At 38.0% G+C, this 24,032-nt stretch overlaps 2 protein-coding genes across 4 annotated transcripts in view; one reads left to right on the top strand and one right to left on the bottom strand.

Annotated features, from left to right (window-relative positions):
• Rtl4 (retrotransposon Gag like 4) overlaps positions 1–24,032 on the bottom strand; it is a 348,500-nt gene that overhangs the window by 242,517 nt on the left and 81,951 nt on the right. The window lies entirely within an intron of this gene.
• Positions 18,150–19,411, top strand: LOC131900142 (jupiter microtubule associated homolog 1-like). The gene is made up of 2 exons (XM_059251513.1): positions 18,150–18,380; positions 19,379–19,411. The coding sequence occupies exons 1-2, from the start codon at positions 18,150–18,152 to the stop codon at positions 19,409–19,411; spliced, it is 264 nt and encodes an 87-aa protein (XP_059107496.1).

The following is a 24,032-nucleotide window of genomic DNA, read 5'->3' as shown; positions in this document are numbered from 1 at the left end:
CCACACCAGTCAGAAGAAGAAAAGGTGCAGGCCACACCAGTTAGAAGAACAGGTACAGGCCACGCCAGTCAGAAGAACTGGTGCAAGCCAAGGAAACCAGCAAAATGGTTAGGCGAACTCAGGCAGAGACTCCCTGCTGGATCAGAGACCACACCTGCCACCAGAACCACAGATAGGCAGCCCATCAGTGGACTTCCTTCACTCACTCAGTGCCCCCAGTCATCACTCACTTCCTCATTACCATATATCACCCGTACAAGTCGGACAGAAACCCCCTGCTGCACCAAAAGCCAAGTTAGCCTACAGAAGCCCAGCCCCTAACTTAGACAGAGACTCCTTACTGGATCAGGGATCATGGCAGCTGCCAGAAATTCAGGCCACAGAGACCAAAAGACCAAAGAGGAAACAGAAACCAAGGGACAAAACACCCATCCAACAAAGAAACTCAGAAATCAGCACGTAGACCTATAATCATCCCAGACCCAGTTGCCTAAGCGCCAGTATAAGAACACAACCAACAACAACCAGGACAGTATGACACCACCAGAACCCAGCTATCCTACAACAGCAAGACCTGGATATTCCAAGATAGCTGAAGCACAAGAAAACAATCTTAAAACCAGCTTTATGAAGATGATAAGGGTCTTTAAAGAGAAAAATTTATTTAAAAGTCCCTTAAAGAAATCAAGAAAAAGACAAACAACAAATTGGAAGAAATCAATAAATCCTTTAAACAATGCCAAGAAAAGCAAGAAAAAAACCTAACAAACAAGTGAAGAAAAGTGTTCAAAACCTGAATATTGAAACAGAAGCAATACAGAAAACACAAACTGAGGAATTCTGGAAATGGAAAATCCTACTAAGTGAGCAGGAACTACAGAATACAAGAGATAGAAGAGAGAATCTCAGGCATTGAAGATACAATAGAAGTCAAAGAAAATGCTAAATCTAAAAAATTTGTAACAGAAAACATCTAGGAAATCTGGGACAGTATGAAAAGATCAAACCTAAGAATAATAGGGATAGGAGAAGAATCCCAGTTCAAAAAACCCAGAAAATATGTTTAACAAAATCATAGAAGAAAATTTCCCTAACCTAAAGAAGGACATGTCTATAAAGGTACAAGAAGCTTACAGAACACCAAATAGATAAGACCAGAAAAAAAGTCCCCTCACTACATAATAATCAAAACACTAAACATACAGAAGAAAGAAAGAATATTAAAAGCTTCAAGGGAAAAACACCAAGTAACATATGAAGGCAGACCTATTAGGATTACACCTAACTTCTCAATAGAGACACTAAAAGCCAAATGGGCTTGGACAGAAGTCTTAAAGACTCTAAAAGACCATAGATATCAGCCTGACTACTATATCTAGAAAAACTATCAATTACCATAGATGGAGAAAACAAGATATTTCATAACAAAGTCAAACTTAAACAGTATCTAGCCACAAACCTAGCCATACAGAATGTACCAGAAGGAAAACTCCATCCCAAGGAGGTTAACTACACCCATGAAAACACAGGCAATAATCTCATGCCAGCAAAACCCAAAGAAGGGAAAAATACAGACAGACAGACAGACAGACACAGACACAGACACACAGACACACACACACACACACACACACACACACACACACAATAGCACCACCACCCAACAACAATAAAACAGTAGGAATTAACAATCATTGGTCATTATATCACTCAGTAGTAATGGACTCAATTCCCCAATAAAAAGACACAGGCTAACAGAATGGAAGTGAAACAGGATCTATCCTTCTGCTGCATAAAAGAAACATATCTCAACATCAACAATAGTCATTACCTCAGAGTACAGGCTTAGAAAAAAACTTTCCAAGCAAATGGACCCAAGAAGCAAGCTAGTATATCTATTCTAATATCTAACAAATAGACTTCAAAACAAAATTAATCAAAAGAGACAGAGGAGAAGGATATTTCATACCCATCAAAGGAAAAATCCACCAAGATGTTTCAATTCTTAACATCTATGACCCAAATGTAAGAGCACCCACATTTGTAAAAGAAACAATACTAAAGCTTAAATCATACATCAAAAATCACACATTAATAGTGAGAGACTTCAGTACTCCACTCTTATCAATGGACAGGACATCCAGACAAAAACTAAAGAGAGAAATAATGGATCCAACAGATGTTATGAACCAAATGGACTTAACAGATATCTACAGAACATTTCACCCAAACACAAAAGAATATGCCTTATTCTCAGCACCTCAGGGAACATTCTCCAAAACTGATCACATACTCGTTAGCAAACCAAGTCTCAACAGATACAAAAAAGTTAGAATAACCTCCTGTATCCTATCAGACCACCATGGATTAAAGCTGGATATCAACAACAATAGAAATGACAGAAAGCCTACAAACTCATGGAAACTGAACAACTACTGGGCTAAGGCAGAAATAAAGAAATTAAGGATTTCCTAGAATTCAATGAAAAAGGAATGTACTACATAGCCAAACTTATGGGACACTATGAAAGCAGTGCTAAGAGGAAAGTTCACAGAATTAAGTGCCTTCATGAATAATTTGTAGAGATCTTATACTAGCAATTTAACAGCAGACCTGAAAGCTCTAGAACAAAAAAAGCAGACACACCTAAGAGGAGTAGACAGCAGGAAAGAAACTGGGGGCTGAAATCAGTAAAATAGAAATAAAGAGAACAATATAAAGGATCAGTGAAACAAAGAGTTGGTTCTTTGAGAAAATCAACAAGATAGACAAGCCCTTATCCAGACTAACCAAAAGGCAGAGAGAGAGTATCCAAAATAACAAAATCAGAAATGAAATGGGGACATAACAACAGACACCAAGGAAATCCAAAGAATCATTAGGTCATACTTCAAAAAACCTATACTCCATAAAACTGGAAAATCTAAAAGAAATGAACAATTTTCTTAATAGATAACACTTAACATAGTTAAATCAAGATCAGATAAACAATCTAAATAGACCTATAACCCCTAAGGAAATAGAAGCAGTTATTAAAAGTCTCCCAAACAAAGAAGCCCAGGACCAGATGGTTTTAGCACAGAATTCTACCAGACCTTCAAAGAAGAGCTAATACCAATACTCCTCAAATTATTCCACAAAATAGAAACAGAAAGAACATTGCCAAATTCATTTTGTGAGGCCACAGTTACTCTGATACCCAAACCACACAGATTCAGCAAAGCAAGAGAATTACAGATCAATTTCCTTAATGAACATTGATGAAAAAATACTCAATAAAGTACTGGCAAACCAAATCCAAGAACACATCAAAAAGATCATCCACCATGATCAAGTAGGCTTCATTCCAGAGATTCATGAATGATTCAACACAAAAAAAATCTGTCAATGCAATCCACCATATAAACAAACTGATAGAAAAAAAAAACATATGCTCATTTCATTAGTTCCTGAAAAAGCCTTTGACAAAATCCAACACCCCTTCATGATAAAAGTCTTGGAGAGATCAGGGATACAAGGATCTACCTAAACACAAGAAAGACAATTTACAACAAGTCTATAGCCAGCATCAAAGTTATTGGAGAGAAACACAAAGCGATTCCACTAAAATAAGGAACAAGACAATGCTGTCCACTCTCCCCATATTTATTCAATATAGTACTTGAAGTTCTAGCTAGAGCAATAAGACAACTAGAGGAGATCAAGCGGACACAAATTGGAAAGGAAGAAGTCAAAATATTGTTATTTGCAAGTGATAGTATACATAAGTGACCCCAAATCTCTAGCAGGGAACTCCTACAGCTGATAAACACCTTCAGTAATATGGCAGGACACAAGACTAACTAAAAAAAAAATCAGTAGCCCTCCTATATACAAATGACAAATGGAGTGAGAAAGAAATCAGGGAAACAACACCCTTCACTATAGCTTCAGATAATATAAAGTATCTTGGGGCAGCTCTAACCATGCGAGTGAAAAACCTGTACAATAATAACTGCAAGTCTTTGAAGAAGAAAATTGAAGAAGATATCAGAAGATGGAAAGATCTTCCATATTCATGGATCTATAGATTCAATGCAAACCCCATCAAAATTCCAACACAGTTCTTTACAGACCTTAAAAGAATAATACTCAACTTCGTATGGAAAATCAAAAAACCTAGGAGAATTAAAATAGTCCTGAACAATAAAGAACTTCTGGAGGTATCCCCATCCCAGTACTACAGAGCTGTGGTAATAAAAAGTGCATGGTATCGGCATAAAAACAGACATGTCAATCAATGGAATCGAATAAAAGACCCAGAAGTAGTTCCAAACACCTATGGACATCTGATTTTTGACAAAGCCAAAATTATACAATGGAAATAAGAAAGCATCTTCAACAAATGGCACTGGTCTAACTGGATGTTAGTATGTAGAAGAATGTTCCATCTATCATAAGGACACTTGCTCAACTATGTTCATAGCAGCTTTACTTATAATAGACAGAAACTGGAAACAACCTAGATGTCCCTCAGTTGAAGACTTACAAGTAAATATTAGCTGTAAAGTAAAAGATGCAGAGTCCCACAGCCAAAACATCAGGCAGAGCTTGAGGAGTCCTGAATAGGAGGGGAAGGAAGAATCAGAGGACCAGAGGGGTCAGGGACACCATGAGAATGTGGCCCACAGAATCAACTGAATGGTATTCATGGGGGCTTGCAAATATCAGGGAGCCTGTAGGGGTCTGATCTAGGCCCTCTGCATATATGTTATGGCTGAATAGCTTGGTATTCATGTGAGATTCCTAACAGTGGGAGCTGGGGCTGTCTCTGACTCCTTTGCCTGCTTGTGGGACCCTTTCCTTCCTACTGGGTTGTCTTGTCCATCTGTGTTGTGATGGTATGTGCCTAGTCTTATAGTAGCATATTATGCCATGTTTGTTTGAAGTCCCTGGGAGGCCTGCCCTTTTCTGAGGGGAGGCAGAGAGGTATGGATCTGGGGGAAAAGGGAAGTTGGGGGGCGGGGCAGAAGAGGCGGGAGGGGAAACTGCAGTCGGGATATATGGAGAGAAGAATAAAAAATAAGATTTCACACACATCAATTCATTTCATCGTCACACAGCCTTAGGAGGTTCTTTCACTATTCCACATTACAGATAAACAAACTGAAATACTAGGTTTTGGTTGTAAAAGTACTCAGGAGGCAGAGATGGAGGGGTGGGTCACCACAAATTTGAATCATATCAGGGCTGTATATTTTAAAACGCAGAAAGGAGAAGGGGAGAGGGAAGGAAAAGGAGGGAGGGAAGGGTAGGAAGAGGGAGAGGGAGAAAGTGAGGTACAGATTCACTCAAGTGGTTCAGTAAGTGGTATAGCTGAAGAGCTGATTCTAGGGTCTTTCCCACAACTATTCACTCCATTACTTCTCTAGGAAACAAGGTAGTCCCATGCACAAGCCACAGTAACACTGAATAAAGGAAAGCCCCTGTAAGTATTCCATCTCAGTTTCTCTGGGCATTTTCTTCTCTCCAAACATTCATCTTTTACCTTACTTGCACTCTTTACATTCACTGACACTCAGAATATTGGCAAAGCATTGTCACAGCAAGTCCTTAAAATTGAGTCTTTTACAGTTTCTTTGCTTTTTGATCTTCTGAGTTTAGTGGTTCTTAATAGGAAAGGCTTATGTGCCCTGAATACCTCCCGCTCCCCTTCTTCCTGCCCACTCAGGTTATTTAAGAAGATGGTCTCCATTAGAAATGAAAATTGAAACGGAAGGAATTAAAGAATGCACTGCATTTTGTGTTTATACCCCCTATTAGCAGACACAGAGGCTACGTCAGCAGTCAGCATTTGACAAAACCTCTGAAAGACATTCTGAATAATACGAATCCTTGGGCCCTCACTAATCTTTGTCAGGAACATCATACAAATTACTCATCCGAGTTCTAAAGAAGGGGCTGATCTTTTGGATGGAGAAAGTTTCAATAAGTCAATTATTCCTTAGATTGGAAATCTTAATCACCTTATTCCTGATGACTATTGAATTTTTCAACATGAATTGCTTTTTCTCAACACATGCTCCATTTCTAATGAATATGCTTACCATTAATGGCATTTAATGAAATGAAAGGCAAAATGCTAAGATGCAGGCACTCTAAGTCAGGAAAGAAACCTTAAGGAACTTTTAGAGACCTTGAAAATATACCCACAAGACCCCATCATCCCAGAGCTGGAAGAATAAAGAAAAGAGATGCTACATAGGCTACTCCCTCATACTGTTCTAAGCAAGGCCCTTTCTGGGTTTTATCTGTCTGTGCAGGAGTGATGTGAATACAAATTTAATGTCACAAAAAGCACCACGAATAAATACAGAAACAGTATTTCCAACAGGAGTGAGTGAGCGAGAGGAGTACAGGGAATAGGATTTTGTACTGGCTTTGGTGTTGCAGGAGTTTGGTGATTCAACATGATTTGTTTTAGTCAGTCCATGAATTGGAGGGTTTACTGTGTCACTAAAGCAAGAAGGAAGAGCCCAGGTGGGATCTAGAGGGAGGATTCAAATGGGGGGGGGGTGCAAAGTTCATTTCTTCAAAAATGCTCCACAATGCTAAAGAGAAGACACACTGACCTTGGACAGTGCATCTTAATCTTTTAGTGGCTATTAAGACTGTGCACTCTAGTCTCAAAACCAAGATATGTATTAGTATTTTCACAGCTCTGAGAATGACAATCTTACAGTTGTTGTATATGTTCCATGTACTGCTTCTGTGTTTTACTTTGCTTTCTGAGAAGGCGTTCTAAAAAGCAATGGAGGAACTTATGGTGAACATAGCCTATACTAGTCCTGACTCTCAGAAATTGGAATCATTTTTCATTTCTATATACAATAATACATAGGAAGCAGTATCTGATCAGGAACCTGAAAAAAATGAACGCATTATGATGATATCAGAAGAGCACGATGAACTCCTCTGGTGTAGATCATTGAAAAGGATAAAGAAATGGAGTGAAGAATGCCAGGCACAGAAATGACCAGAGTCTAACAAAAGGTAGGGATGTCTGGCTCGAGCTGATATTGCTGGCAATGTTACTAACACATCAGGCAGGGAAAGCAGGTATGCCCTGCTCATTCGAGGAGCTCTTAAATATGAAGCCTACTATAACCAAATAGCCATGATGAGGAATTGAGAAGATTGACACATACACTGAGGGGAGCTGGAAAGGCAAGGCTTTGAAACCCTATGTATCTCTAAGGAAGTAAAATGGAAACGTAATAAATGGGCCAGAGTCTGAATTTATGGGTTCTAAACCAATAAAAATGAGGAAGTCAAAAGTGTGTTTTAGAAACTGATTCTTTTTTTTTTCTTTTTAATCGGGGTTTCTCTGTGTAGCTTTGGAGCCTGTCCTGCAACTTGCTTTGTAGACCAGGCTGGTCTCAAACTCACAGAGATCTGCCTACCTCTACCTCCTGAGTGTTAAGATTAAAGGTGTGCACCACCACCGCCCAGCTAGAAACTGATTCTTGGATCTGGATAAACAAAATATAGAAGTGAGAAAGATAGAGACCTTTAATCCTTGGTAGGCAATAGGCATAGCCAGCAGCACTACCACAGTGCACATATTCCCATGACCTAATGAGCTATCTGAAAGTCAAAGTCAGCCAAATGAGTATAAGCAGAACTTGGAGAGGAATAGGATTTATCTATTCTGTCCCTGCAAGGTCTTGGTTTTAGCTCTTGACTAAGACAGAGGGATTTGACTTAACTAATATTTTCTTCTAGAAATAAGTTAATAAAATAAATAAACTTGTTTCCTAATTGATAAGGCTACAAGAAAATAAATGAGTTGCTAAAGCAAACATAGCCTTTCCAGAAAGCATCCATAAGGAAGGGCAGACCTGAGAGAACAAGGCTAAGATACCTTTGGGGGAACCACTTGCATACTCTTCATCAATCCCAAATAAATGTGAGGCTCCAGCTAAGAGAGACTGCTTTGAGTTCTGTGAAAATAACATGAGATTTGAAGTCAGACTACCAGAGCTTAATCTCAGAACTATCACTCAATATTTAGCTCATCAAAGAAAAATTACCCTCCTCCTCTGCAGGTGAGATTTCATAACTGTAAAATTAGCTCCGTTTTATTGATGAGATAGACAGTTGAGGTTTCAAAATAAAATGTATGTTCTTCCTGTAATCCTTCACCAAACTGTCTATGGCTGACTTTGGGGAGAGAAAACTAGTTGCCAGAGACTCATGCAATTCCCGCTCACCTTGAGAGAACATACTGGAGTCTAGGAGTGAGAGAGTCTCATAGAGACTCAGTCCATTTTCAAAGGAACTGCCACTTAGTGAGAGCCTGTGCTCTGCTAGGAACCTTAGATACATCATCTCATTCAAAGCCCTCACAACCCCATGCTGGTACTATTCTTCTTCATTTGAAATACAAGAAATTGAAGCACAGAAATATTCTGTGATTTTTGCCAAGAGCATGAATGGGCTTTACTCCAAAGTTCACACACACACACACACACACACGCACACGCACACGCACACGCACACGCACACGCGCACACGCATGCATACTTGTTATTACAAATATTACCACCATATGAAGTCAAGTTTCTATTTGTGTAACAAAAGTCTTTATCTTCAGCCAAAAGAAATGTAGGAGGATCCCATTAAAAGTACTTTCTGAAGCAAGAAAGCTGCTACTCAGTATACCTATGGCAAAGCATATAGAGACAAGATTGGAAAACAATACTACCACCTGCATTTCACAGCTTACAGAACCCCGAATCAAGGAATATGCATTGAAGTTCCACAGTGAGCCTTGAAAATACTCAAGGCTGTTATTTTTACTGCCTTTTTCAGAATTAGGGTAGTGAGTCTTAAGAAAGTCAAATAACATGCCCCAAGTTATGAGGTTAGGAACTTGACAGTACCAACATTTAGATAATAGGGTTTCTGACTGGATTCTACGCATTTGAGTTCTTTCTACAACTTATGCATTCTACTGTTGCCCATGTGATATGAATGCTCAACAAATAATCAATGACATCTATTGCCTGACTCCAAATCAGGAGGAGGACACAATGCAAATGTGATCTTTGCATCTTCAAGCGCTGAATACGAAGAACAGATAAATGAAGGGAAGTACAAATTGTGTGCCAGGTGCTTAGTATTCATAATTTAGCATCAGCAGCAGGCGTCAACGTTGAGACAATTCTATTTTCAGATGCCGCTAAAGAAATTCATCTCCTTTCCCTGGTATGACAGTAATAGTAATAAATTCTCCTGAATTTTCAAGACAGGACTATACCTCCTTGCAGGCTCTGAAGCTGATAATAACACTCAAAATGGGAGGAAACAAACCCATACTAGAAATTCCTCAATAATCTGCACTTTGGGGAGGCTTTTCTTCTTGGAATGACAAAGAGCATGAAGTAAACCCATGAATTTCTGTGATAGAGTTAATGATAATTAACCATAACAAAAATCTCCCAGTGGCTTAGTGCTCACGTCACATTTTACCCTAAGGCTTATTCTCCTCCATCTGATTTTTATCTGAAGAGTCATTTCAGTTTAACTGAGACAGGTCAAGACTGCTAGGAAATACAGCACAACAAAAGTACTATGAGCAAGAGGTTCTAAACCAATTCCTATCACTAATGATGTCAGATGAATCATTTCTGAGTTCATTTGTGGAAATACATACAAGGCTAAATAAGATCCTTTAAGCTGCTGCTGAAAAAAATCTGATGTGATTTCTTTGGCTTTATAACCAATAATGTAAACACTGTCCCTGCCACATCTATGTCAAAACAAAAAACATTAAAGTCCAACAGGAAGAGTGAGGAAAAATTGATTTCTAACTGAGAGGAGAAAAATAATCTTCCCTCTTTGGAGGGCAGTTTGTTCCCTTACAGAAGTTTATATCAGGCAAGATTGACTCAAGTGTAGCAGATGTCCTCCCACGGTTTTATTATTGTTTATCATTGTTATTGTTCTTACATCAGGATGATTTGGTTATCCATGGACCATATATCAATATTTCCTGGGTTAAAACTGTCCATTTTTTTTTCCTAAAACTCTCTCTTGTAAATAGAAAATGTAATTATGTTTAGTTGGAGCCAATATTATTTATGAAAATGCATACAGTTGAAGAAAATACTAAGTTCCTGAATATTAGATCACCACTACGTTATGTAATTGTATATGGAAAAGACATTGATCAGAATGCAGAGGGGACATTGGAGCATAGTTTTCTCAAAAACAAAGAGAAAACTATAGGACTAGTCCTGGAAAAGAGCAGGCATGACAGTCTGTACTTGTAAAAGATTAAATTACATATGTTTATTACACAAGTTTCTGGTGCATAATAGTCACAGAACACAGTAAAGGTGCTATTCACTGTTACTTATGCTAGGGATACTGCCTTTTCCCATCTACCTCTCTAGGAGGGCAGCTTCAGGTTCTATATTCTCCAAGATTCATAGTCTCTCTCTCTGTCTCTCTGTCTATGTCTCTGTCTCTCTGTCTCTCTCTCTGTCTCTGTCTCTGTCTCTCTCTCTTTCTCTCTCTCTTTCTCTCTCTCACTCTCTCTCTCTAAGATAAATAACTAAACTTATTCCCACTGAAGGGCTTACTGCCAGTAGAGCTATTTGTATTTTGAGGAGAAAATAGTAGGGAAAAGGAGTGATTTTTTTTTCCCAAAAGAATTCATCCTTTGTGGGGAAATGATACCATTCTGGTGAATACAAAATCCAGAAGAGGATTTCACTTTGGAAACAGAGAAAAGTGTTCACTACTTGAGCGACAAAATAATGGAACTTCAAGATTTTCAAGTTCGCTAACATCCTTTCACATGCACATGCAACATAGGTACCTAGGACATGTAATCTCAGTCTGCCATGGAGGTCTGCTTGTATTACCAGCTAGTCAGGAAACTGACACAGGAGGACCACTTAAGCCTAGGCGTTCAAGAGCAGGCAGTGTACCACAGCAATACCTTGTCTCAAAAAAGAAAAATAAGGAAAGTCTGTTTGCATTTAACTTTCTTTTTCTTTGTTTGTTATCATTTTAATTAGCATACAAAGTAATAACCTTCATTTTAGCATTTTCATATTTAGATATACTTTATATGTAGTTCTTATTTACCCACTCCATATTACCCTCACCATCTGTCCTCCCCCTGTCTTTAATTCCCTTCCCCCAATATCCCCTCTGTAACAGGCTTTCTTTTGGGCCACCAACCAGCTCTCAAATCATGACACAAAGATTTATTATTAGTTATGAATGCTCGACCTTATCTTATGCCTGTCCCACTAGCTCCTATAACTTATTATAACCTGTTTATCTTCATCTACATTTTGCCTCAAGGCTTTTTACCTTTCTTTCATTCTGTATGCCCTACTTTTCCTGCTTCTTCTGTATCTGGCTGGCACTTGTTCTCACCTCTCTCTCTCTCAATCATCCCCCCAGCCTAGATTCCTTCTCCTTTTTATTCTCTCTGCTTGACAGGCCCACTTATCCCTCTTCTGCCTAGCTATTGGCTGTTCAGCTTTTTATTAGACCAATCAGATGCCTTAGACAGGCAAGGTGACCCGGTAACCTTCTTTACATAATTAAATGCAGCATAAACAAATGTAACATCTCTACACAGTTAAAGTAATATTCCACAACACCCCTCTTTCGCCTTCATGTCATATGTGTCCAATTAACCTCTCTTCCCTTCATCCCTTCAGATCCTTGCTCCTCCCTTGTGGTCTCCCTTATATTTTCATGAACAGACACACACACACACACACACACACACACACACACACACACACAAACAACACACAGACACACATGCACACACACAAACATATACACATAAACACACATATTTAAGACACAAGTCCCTGAGTTTCATCTCCAGTAATGCATGATATGCATATCTGTAATCCCAGTACTCAGGAAATAGTCAGAAGGATCTGAAGTTCAAGATAACTCTCAGTTACATAGGAAGTTTGAGGCCAGTGTTGTCTACATGAGAACCTATCTCCAAAAGAAGAGGAGGAAAAGAAAACAGGAAGACTAAGATCAAAGTTTCATAGATGTAGATCAGATATCAGTCGGAAAGAATAGCAGGTCTGTTGCAGCTGCAGCACAGGAAGGCTTGGCCTTTGAAGCTTTCAGTTCTTTTGAAGCACACAGCAACCCCCAATATCATTCCCTGACAGGAAAAGGTTGGCAGATGTGTCTTAGTTGCCTGAGGCATGCAGCACTCACAAAATGCACATATTCGAGATAACTGCTGGTCAGGTAATACACCACACTTTTCGTTGTGTGGAGCAGCTAGGGGTGTTAACCCAACTAAGAATGGAGAGGACAGATGAAGTAGATAAGAGTAGACCACCTGAGAAATCTTGACATGAGTATGAGCGTTACAGATTTCCCCAAGAACCAGAGACTTTAGGCTGCAGTGGTCGGACTTTTCTGTCTCAACTTCTACTCTGAAGAAAACATTACAATCTTACAGAATATCAGAGCTACAACTATACTTAAAGGTCACTTTACCCAACCTGTCCTCTGCTATTAGGATATTTATTCTGGCCCAGAAAAAGTCATCAATTTATTTAAGGGTTTATTTAACAAAAAAATGTCAGGAAGAAAATAATCAAGTATATGCAACCACCCCATGTCCTACATTCAGGGATAAAAGGCATTTTTACATATTTTCAGAGAGAAATTGAGGTTGATTCATTAACATTATTGTCCTGGGGTACAAAAAACCAGAAACTAATAAAATAAACAATCATGTATTTGCCCCCAATCTAACAGATTTTACTGCTCTTAAAGTTTCTGATTTTTAAAATAAAGCTTTACATACACAGTTGAATGTAAACTTCATCTTCTTTTCTACCCCGTCTCACAGGCTGTGACCATATTATTAAACTAGTATAATCATTCACAAATGTTCCCTTGTGCTTTTCCCTTCGTATGTGTTTGCTATTTAAATATTTGAAAACGTATGTAAATGGTCTCATAACCTACACATACACCACACATATATGTCACATTTATTGTGTTTATTTAACTCTCCCTCTCAGAGAAAATTAGTGCTTTCTATTTCACTCTAGAAACACATCTGCCATGAATATTCTTACAAATATCTCTGTCTTTATTGAATGCAGATGAGAGATTCTCTAGTACATATACATACAAGGAGAATTTTGAGTATTGGGCACTGAGAAGCTTCAAATTCATAGAATTTCTCCTTCCTTCTCAGGTAATCAAAAGACTGAATTTTTTTATCTTAAGCCTTACTAGGATTATTATTAATGCATAGAATTCATACTAGAAGAAATGTTTATATATGTAGCCAGATATGCCCTGCAATTCTAAAATCAAAATTATCATACTCCCCTTCCCAACAAGTGTCACGGGGAACACTGGAAAGTAACACACAAACGTAGAGTACAGGAAGAAATGCATTCAGCCTTGACCTGAACTAAGAGGAAATAAAGATAAAGGAGCTAGACTTCAGGAACTAGGTTTCTCACTCCAAACTTAAAATCAACCACTTTTGCTGCCCGAGGAGGAGTGAATTAAGGAGCAGAAAAAAAGGCTTGAAATTCGTCTTACTAATGGACTCCTTCCAATGTAGAAGAATCAGAGAAGAATCTTCCAATGTGGAAGAAGTGTGGCCCAGCAACAGCATGATATGACAGATATCTTCAGTATAACCCCATATTGACAACTTAATCACTTGAAATGTCTGTTACCAAGTCGCATTTTCTGACTCTCACTTTCTCCACAAGCACAGTAAGATTGGGAATAGTCAGACTTTCAATATTTCCAATGAAACAGGAGAAGAAAAGTGGGATCAAAGTGCATTAATCTGCATTTCCCTAGCTCTGAAGCTTGGCACGTTTCATAACCATTCAGATTTTTGATTGTGTGATGTGCTTGCTTATCCATTTTCAATATTTCTAACTTAGTTGCCATCCTTTTTCTTGTTTATGTGGATATGTTCCTAAAGTATTAGGAATTATTTCCCAGATAAATGCACCGCAAAATCTATTGTGTGAGCTGTCCTCTGCTTCACAGAAGCTTTTCCTTTTATACATTAATCAATTGTTCCCTCTAAGCTTTGTCCTTCTTATGTCATATTTATGAAATCTTTGCTTGACTTGAGGCTGTGCATTCTACTCTAGAAAAAATTTAAAGCTTTTCTTTACCACTTAGGTATTTAATACGTCAAATCCTCTCTTTTCTTCAGGTCTACTTTTATTAGCTTTATTGATTGCTTTATAAATTTATGCAAACTTGTTACTGTTGTGCATGGTGTTTTAACAACATATTTTTCTACATTTAATTGCTGGTATATAACTATGACCCGGATTTTAAAAATATTTCTCTTGGAGCTGGAGAGATGGCTCAGGGGTTAAGAGTATGTGCTGAATTTGCATAGGACCCAAGTTCACTTCCCATGTTGGTGGGCACATGCACAGCTCCCTGTAATTCCAGTTCCATGGCATCTGATGCACTACTCTGCCATTCAGGGGCACCTAACATCACATGCACAAGCCAACACATAGACACAAAATATACACATAGAAAAAATAAATATTTACAAATATTTATCTTGTATATAAATAATTAAATTATCTTACAACTAATTACAGTTTATCTGTAGAGCAGTATTCTTTTATGGGTAGTGATTCCTTTACCTCCATTAATGTTATTTGACTTAAGTATGGCTTGTATCTGAAGTGAATTTTGTGATGACATTTTTCCCCTAGTGTACACATCAGATTTAGGTTTTTTGCACTGTGTTTTTCTTATGGTTTTTTCTTAAATTTATTTATTGCACTTGCATACATGTACCACTGAGATATCTTGACAGCCTTCTTTCTTTTAGATGTCTCCCTTATTGTTCATACAATTGCATGTTATTCCATTTACAATGAAAGATCATCCTATATCCACATGCCCAGATCTGAGTTTATAAGTGCACACCACCATGCCAAGATTTTTGATAATTTTTGTGGATGCTGATATTTTTATACTTGCATGACAAGCATTTTACCAACATGTCTACCTCCTAGACTCCTGTTAGCACTCCTGTCCACTTTCGTCTACTAGTAGCAAACTATAAATCCATGTAGATAAATAACTATAATTTTCTGTATATTTTAGTATCCTTGCATTATTTCTTATATGCTAATTTTATAAAATAGTACAATTAGTGATGATATCTTCATACATGTAATAAGGTACTTTGATCATGTTCACTTACCACTACCCACACTTATAACCTTCTACCCTAATGCTGGTCACCTTCATGATCCCTCACCCCTAATTATGCTATTTCTATTTTCATGTCAGTTTTTGGTTAGATTTCACATGAAAGAAAGGATGTGACTTAATTCTATGATTTTGTAAGGGAGTCTGAAGATATCTAATATCTCTTTCTCCTTTCAAACAAGACAAAGGCTTTAATATGTTCAATATCATTGAATATCATATTTCTTGTGGTTATTTTCTAGAATTTAGATTTCTGTTAAAAATGTCTGTCATTATTTTATATGGTTCATAATTAATTAAATATTAAGTATATTTTATTGCCCCTATAATACTCACTACTATTTCTCAAAATCTTTTTTTCATTCTGGTTTTCTATTTTGTTAAAATAAAAGCAGATGTACTCCTTTGTAAAGATTTTTTTGTGTGTGATAAATTATCTTAGTTACAAAAATGTATTTATTTGTCCCTCACTCCTAAATGGAACCAATTCAATAACTTTAGATTGACAGATACATTCCCACAGTATTTTGAATAAAATCCCTTCTATTACTATCAGCATCTTATTATATGTATATATTTTAATTAAAAATTCAATTTCTGTATTTTATTTCCAAAGGTATGTATTTTTCTTTTATTTCTACATGGTTGATATTTTTAAGTGATGCCTATATATACTTGAAAATTTTTAATGAGTTTATTATACTTTGTGACAGGTTCTCAAGCCAAGGATGGCCTTGAACTCCCTATGTAGCCAAGAATGAACCTGATCCTCATGCCTCCACTTGCTGAGTGCTGGGATTATAGTAGCCCAACTTATGTAATGCTGGAATAAACCACATGCTAGGCAAGCAGTCTACCAACTGAGCTATATCCCAGCTCAATACATACTTATTTCTTTCTTTTTTTTTTGGTTTTTTGAGACAGGGTTTCTCTGTGTAGCTTTGCACCTTACCTGGAACTCACTTGGTAGCCCAGGCTGGCCTCGAACTCACAGAGATCCACCTGGCTCAGCCTCCCAAGTGCTGGGATTAAAGGCGTGCGCCACCACCGCCTGGCAATACATACTTATTTCAAAACCATTATCTTTTTACAGTTTTATTTCATCTGATCTGCCATTGACTAATTATTGATTTCATTGAATATCCTTTTTTAGATGTAAGTACCTTAAATTTTAAGTGTTAGTTTTCAAATATCAATTGAAATAAGATCAATGAACCCGCCTCTATGCTTAGCAGGTATTAAATTTTCAATATTCATAAACACCTTTCAGCCTAAAGTATAGTCCACAACTAAATGGCTTAGGACTTATATCTAGTGTGATGTTGATCCTGCTCTATCAATGGCATCTTTTCCCAGTAGCATCAAAATACAGCAGAAGGTAAGAAGGTAAAAAGGGAAATCTGCATGTCTTAGGACATCAGAATAATGAAAGAGAAAAACTAGTTACTTCATATGATACATGAAGGGCATTTGCAGAAGAACTTACTTCCATGAGAACTTTGCAGTCGTTACAATCACCTCTTAAAGGCCACACCTACTTATTAGTATCACATTGACAAGCAGGGCCTGCAAGGGTCTGCATCAGGTCCTCTGTGTATATATTATGGGTGTTAACTTAAGTGTTCTTGTGGGACTCCCAACAGTGGGAGAGAGCATGTCTCTGATTTTTTTGCCTGCTCTTGGGACTCTTTTCCACCTATTGAATTGTGTTGTTCATTCTTGATATGAGAGTTTTTACATTGTCTTATTGTATCTTGTTTTGTTGTGTTTGGTTGTGATCTCTTAGAGGCCTGCTCTTTTCTGAAGAAGAAATGGAGGGTATGGATCCTGGGGAGAGGAGAAGTGGGGGGGTGCTAGGAGGAGTGGAAGGAGAAATTGTGGTCAGGATGCATTGTATGAGGGAAGAATCTATTTTCAATTTAAAAAGATTTCAAACATGAGCGGGGGCTATATTGATACCATGGCAGTCACGTAAATGGGTAAACTCTACAGTTGTCAGGAAACAGCTATCATCTCACATTAAAGGACCTTGAAGTTTTGCATTTTGAAATGGGAGGTAAAGGATAAAGAGGAGCTAGCTTAAACTGCTAGATGGCTAAAGGCATGTCCAACAATTACACACTAACTGAGAGAATTTCTATGTATAGACTAGAAAATATTTTGGTTAAAATAATATAAAGAAATCTCTGACCATTTGTAGAGACTCACAAAGGTTTCCTCGTGAGAACTTACACAGGGTCAAAGAATCTGAGCTTGCTTTACCCAGCAGGAATGCATAAGGGAATGAGTTGATCATGGGTGTGGTTTACCAGGTGTTTGGAAAGTTCTATACTTGGCTGTGTGGTGTGCTTTGATCTAGCAAGGGGGGAGGTCTTTTGCCCCACCCCTTGACGTTGTTATAAAAAGCCCTTTTGAATAAACGGAAAAGGCTGTTGGGTATTGACTCAGATCCTTCTGAAGCTATCCTGTGTTTCTGTCTTTCTCTTCTTCACTATCATTCCATCTAATATTTTCTTATCCCTGTTTCCTCCTAATAGGAACCCTGGAAAAGGTGGGAGCTGGTCTCTCACAACCATTAGCTTACCTTATGGAAAAATGGAGCAGAGATTTCAATAATCATGTTCAATAAAGAGTAAGGCTGGGCAGTGTGGCTCATGGAGCCCTGTGGGTCATGAGTGTGGGGCTGTCTGCTTGGTTCCAGCCCCCTTGGAGTTCTCCTTTGGTCAGCCTTCCTCACCTGCCTTACTACCACTGCCTTCAAGAGTGTGGACCTCAACAGCAGTTAGAGCTCCCAGGCTTTGCCTCCAAGTGGTAGGTCTAATTCTTCATTAAGTTTTGATAAAGCAACAGAACAGCCTGTGAGGAAGAGCAAAATGTCCTCTAACACATTGGGAACACTTGAAGAAAATCCTCTATTTTGGGCTAAGTCAGCAGGTGCCAAGTGCAGTGGTGGCATGAAAAATTTGGAGTTACCTGGAACACTGAGAAGTAACTGCTCTGAAGCAAACTCTAGAAAAGTCTTAGACCTCAAGGGAGAAGGCGCTATGTATGACCATGTGTACATAGACTTCCAAGCCAACCTGGGAGTAATGGAAAATAAGCCAGTAAGACTGCTCCTACGCCCACGTGGTGGCCTAGGCTTGATCCTGGTTCTATCCTGGAAAAAAAACAGCATGGTCTTGGGTTCACTTCTGTTAGAGCTCTGTCCTTTTATTTTATTTTTTTTCCATGCTTGTGAACTGCACAATATCAGCCTGACTATATAACTTTCAGATTTGTTTCATTTAAAAAAAAAAAAGAAACACTTAAAAAGCTAAGACTACAAATTGGTCCAAACAAGTCACTAAATAAATATCAGAGGCAATAAAATAAATGCAAGTATAAAAAAATCCTGCTGGGACCATTTCCAGAATTACTTCATGGTATTATTTTAAATGTACAGTTTTCATATAAGTTTACAATGCATGCAAAAAAATAAGAAATTATAACTTATATATATGAAAAGAAATGGTCAGTAGAAATTGTCCCCAAGGAAGCTCAGATGTTGGATTAATAAGACAAAGACAAAACTATCTTTTTGTTGTTGTTGTTGTTATTGTTGTTGTTTTGGTTTTTCAAGACAGGGTTTTTCTGTGTAACAGACTTGGCTGTCCTGGATCTCGCTCTGTAGACCAGGCTGGCCTCCAACTCACAGAGATCCTGAGTGTTGGGATTAAAGGCATGTGCCACCACTGCCTGGGCCAAAGTTATTTTAAATATGCTGAAAGAACTAAAGAAGCATAACAATAAAAAACAGATGTTATAAAAGGAATCAGATAAAAATTATGGTATTGAAAAGCATAATAATTAAAATTATAATTTCACTAGAAGGGCTTATAACCAAATCTGAGAGGGCAAAAGAATTATTAAACCTGAAAACAGAGCAAATAAGTTGCAAACCTTGAATAATAGGAAAATAAATAATGAAAGAAAAATAGAGAACAAGAGACTGGTTGGTGCTATCAATCACAAAATTATTATAATGTTAATTCCACAAGAACAGAAAAAAGGACATATAAACTCTTTGAAGTAAATGTAACTAAAATTTTTCTTAATCTGATAGGAAGCCTTAATTCTACATATTCTAGAAGATTAAATAATTCTAAGCAGGATAAACTCAAAGAGATCAACTCATAGACAAATCATAACTAATTTATTCAAAGTGAAGCTGAAAGGAAACCTTGAAAGATATCCATTTCTACCTATGTACTTTTGACTTAAATATGTATGCATTGTAAGTTATCTAAACAGACAAATACAAACTTTATTATCTTTTTGTCTGTTGTTTGCTTTGTATTTGAGACAAGCTTTTGCAATGAACCTCATGTGGCTGCAAACTTGCCATCCTACTGCCTCAGTCTGTCAAGTACTGGGATTACAGGCATGATCATCATGCTTAGCCAGAGTTTCACTTTCATGGAAATGAATAGTGTATAGTAATTTGAATGAGAAATGTCCCTCATAGTCTTGGGTATTTGTACACTTGGTCTCCAGTTGGTGGCACTGTTTTGTAGGTATAGACTTGCTGGAAGAAGTATGTGACTCGGGGGAAACTTTGAGAACTTTAAGCCTCACCCTACCTTCAGTTGGCTCCCTCTGCTTCATGCATGAGGTTCAAGACATGAACTCTCAGCTTACTGCTCCTGCTGCCATGCTTATCACCTGTTGCCAAGCTTTCCTCACCATACTGAATCCCTCTAGAAACATAAGCCCAAAAAAACACTTGTTTTCCTATAGGTTGCATTGGCCATGGTGTTTTATTACAGCCATAAAAAGTAACAAATTCAACTTGGATGCAAAGTGTACATGTTTTTCTCTGTTGTTATATGAATTTACAGAAAGCTTGTTTGAGCCGTAATCAAAATATTTTTTGGCAAATTATCTTAGACAGAGGAGAAAACATTGAATAGTAAGTAAATCAAAATATAAAAACCATGACAGAAATATCACAAAAATCAACTTCCATCTATTCAGCTTGATTAGGAAATGGTATGTTTCTTAGTCACTTGGCAACTATAGGCTCTCAGATCTGTCTACTTTAGATAAACTGACTTATTTTTTAAAGTTTTTGAGGCAGGGTTTCTCTGTGTAGTTTCGCACCTTTCCTGTAGCTCATTCTATAGCCCACGCTGGCCTCGAACTCACAGAGATCCACCTGGCTCTGCCTCCCCAATGCTGAGATCAAAGGCATGTGCCACCACTGCCTGGCAAACTGCCCTTTTTTAAACAATCAGGTATAATAATTAAATGGAAAATAGAAAATCTACTGAGAATGAACATTCTTTTCTTCATTGATTGAACCTTGTTTGTAGCTTTAATGTCTCTATGAAGAACATGATTTCTCATTATCCAGTAGCAAGGTTGTAACTACTTTTAGAGACTTCAGATGAATGTGCACTGTGTTTTGCCAACCATTGTGTTGCTTTAAAAATAATCATATTCCTGATATCAGGTTGTATATTCTTTCTTAACAATCAACAGGGTAGAAAATGCCAAAGATCTTCATTTATTTGACCTTTTCCATGAGTTGGACTTCTGATATATAAGAAATTGTGCAACCTGAGTATAAATTAGCCATTCTGAAATGAAATAAAATTACTATGTCTGGTTGTAAATTAAGTACTCTGGAATGATTTCAGGTAACTAGGGCAATGTTAGGTAGGTTTTTGCTTAAGATCTCTAAGGACTACTTGAGATATGAGTAAGTTCATCCAACTTTCAACTTTAGCAAAGATCAAAGCTAGTGAAACTTTGGTACAACAGAAGAATCTATTTAAAATGGTTTTAAAGAAATTTGAGTATTATGGTTGATTCAAGAAAAATAAAATGAAGCCATGGTCTTATTTGTATTAAGCCTATGCCTAGAGTAGAAATGTAGTTTAGACCTGTTGGAGGAAATGTTAGCAGAAAGTTTTCAGGACATAAGGGGATGGAAGCTATTTCTTCCAAAAGTCTTTACCATGACTATTTATGTACTTGTATTAGTCTAGAACACAATCAGTAGCTTAGTTCCTTAATATAAGAGATAATTTGTTAGCAGGGAAGTAAGTTATTTATTCATTCAACATTATGTAGGAGAAAGCTACAATGAGCATGGTCCTGTGAACAAAACAGACACCATTTTTATCCATGTGGAGGTTATTTTCTAATAGCTAATTATCCTTCTTTTAAGTCCTCAATCATACAAACTTCCTTTAATAATTTCATAAATTCAGAGACTAAGAGATAGATCAGTCAGTAACATCCTTGCTGTGGGATGTTCTGTATGTCAAATGTGTTGCTAATTAGTCAATAAATAAAACACTGATTGGCCATTGGCTAGGCAGGAAGTGTAGGCGGGACAAGGAGGAGAATAAAGCTGGGAAGTGGAAGGCTGAGTGAGAGAGACACTGCCAGCCGCCACCATGACAAGCCACATGTGAAGATCCTGGTAAGCCACGACCCATGTGGCAAGGTATAGATTTATGGAAATGAATTAATTTAAGCTGTAAGAACAGTTAGCAAGAAGCCTGCCATGGCCATACAGTTTGTAACCAATATAAGTCTCTGTATTTACTTGGTCGGGTCTGAGTGGCTGTGGAACTGGCAGGTGAGAGAGATTTGCCCTGACCGTGGGCCAGGCAGGAAAACTCTAGCTACAAATGTGCCCAACGTGGGCCAAGAGTTTCCACCTAAAAACTGAAAAAAAAAAGATTCTAAAACGGAGCTAAAAACAGCTTCCTAATTGTCTCTTTCAAATGAGCGGCAGCTGCCGGTTTGAGCTACTTGTAGGTTTCTGGTGTGCGCGCTCGACCTGCAGTTTGGTGGGAATGAGGCCTCTGCAAGTGGCACATTAAGCTGCATGGTGGATTTAGACTTTGCTAGTACAAAACAAAAAAAAAAAGAGGTTTTTGGGCTACACGCTGCTTGGATAAAAGCATAAACCCACGATAGCTCCCAGAGCCAGCGGTAAAGTACCAGGCCATGTTGGGAAGCTGAGGTGGGTGGAGCCAGCAGCCACAGCTGCTGCAGTTTAAAGCAATAAATTCACAGTAAGACAGATTCAGATGTAATAGTTTACAATGTGTATAAAAGATATGTAGGCTTGAAAGAGACAAAAAAGGTGATATATACAGTCATAGAAACAAATACATAGTTTTAAAAAATAAAGTCTTTAAAGAGACAGTAAAGGTAGTATAAAAAATAAGCCACATAAAAATGAATATTACACAGAGAATCTGGATTGTGTTGTCTTTGGGATTCTTAACTGCAGAGAGATATTTGATTGTAAAGGAAGCTGAGTTAAACCAAAATGTATATTTTAAAGATATCTTGACTTCAAAATTTGGATGTAAGGATATGTTACTTTGGAAAGGAGACTCTGCTTTTGTTCCCACAGAAAGCCAGAGGCTATGGATTTGTTCAAGATTAAGATACATCAGTTTTGACCAGCCAAGACCCCCTGAAAGGTCTCCGATGACACCATGGCCCAGATAATCCAACATCCAGAATCGTTTCAAGGCAACTGGATCAGATGATACAACCTCACGGACTACTCCATGATCCTAAAATTTTCTTTGTGTCCCCATAAGATACAGCGCCCCCCTCCAGCAGGAAGTAGTAAGAGAAGCTACGCCCAAATTCCCAAATTATATGTAATTGTATTTTGTTAAGGTTAAAAATCTTCCTTTTTGAAAAAAAAAAGGGGAAGTGCTGTGGGATGTTCTGTATGTCAAATGTGTTGCTAATTAGTCAATAAATAAAACACTGATTGGCCATTGGCTAGGCAGGAAGTGTAGGCGGGACAAGGAGGAGAATAAAGCTGGGAAGTGGAAGGCTGAGTGAGAGAGACACTGCCAGCCGCCACCATGACAAGCCGCATGTGAAGATCCTGGTTAGCCACGACCCATGTGGCAAGGTATAGATTTATGGAAATGAATTAATTTAAGCTGTAAGAACAGTTAGCAAGAAGCCTGCCATGGCCATACAGTTTGTAACCAATATAAGTCTCTGTATTTACTTGGTCGGGTCTGAGTGGCTGTGGAACTGGCAGGTGAGAGAGATTTGCCCTGACTGTGGGCCAGGCAGGAAAACTCTAGCTACACATGCTTGTCATAGAAGCATGAGAACCTAAGTTTAAGGCCAGCAGGAATTCATATTTAAGAAAACAAAACAGGGGTGATGCTGTACATTTCTACATGGGGAGACGAAGATACATGGATCCCTGGGCCTCACTGGCTATGGAGCTATGTAGCCTATAATTTTTGAGTTCCAGGTTTGGTGAGAGACCCTGTCTCAAAAATCAAGGCCAATGGCTCTTGAAGAACAACAATCATGGTTGACTTCTGGCCTCCACATGAAAACATATATGCATGCATGCATACCAGCACACACATGTGTGCATAAACACAGCACACCCAAAAGTGTTTCTTAAATCCGAATGGGCACTAATTTAATTCTAGTGGCATAAACCCAGGTGCTAATCCTAGCACTTTGGAGGCTGAGACAGGAGAATCACAAATTTGAAGCCAGTCTGTACTGCAAACTGAGATTCTACCCCAATAAAATATAGTTAAATAGAACAAAAAGTTTTCCTAACTACATTCCACATACTATTTCAAATCTGTGTTGACTATCAAACACGGACAGTTGGAGCTAAAAAGTGGCATCAACACATTTCACACTGTAGAACATTAGAACATCTGACAAAAACTGGAATCCTACAACCTTAACTGAGA

Source organism: Peromyscus eremicus, chromosome X (genome assembly GCF_949786415.1).
Source record: "Peromyscus eremicus chromosome X, PerEre_H2_v1, whole genome shotgun sequence".
NCBI lineage: Eukaryota > Metazoa > Chordata > Mammalia > Rodentia > Cricetidae > Peromyscus > Peromyscus eremicus.
Note: the sequence above shows the minus strand (reverse complement) of the source record. Positions and strands in the feature narration are given on the sequence as shown.

Bases quoted from the DNA above. Each gene is read 5' to 3' on its own strand.
- LOC131900142 (XM_059251513.1), top strand. From the start codon at position 18,150: ATGTCCTCTAACACATTGGGAACACTTGAAGAAAATCCTCTATTTTGG. The intron at 18,381-19,378 runs GTAAGACTGCTC...TTAATCTGATAG, and splicing joins GAGTAATGGAAAATAAGCCA to GAAGCCTTAATTCTACATAT.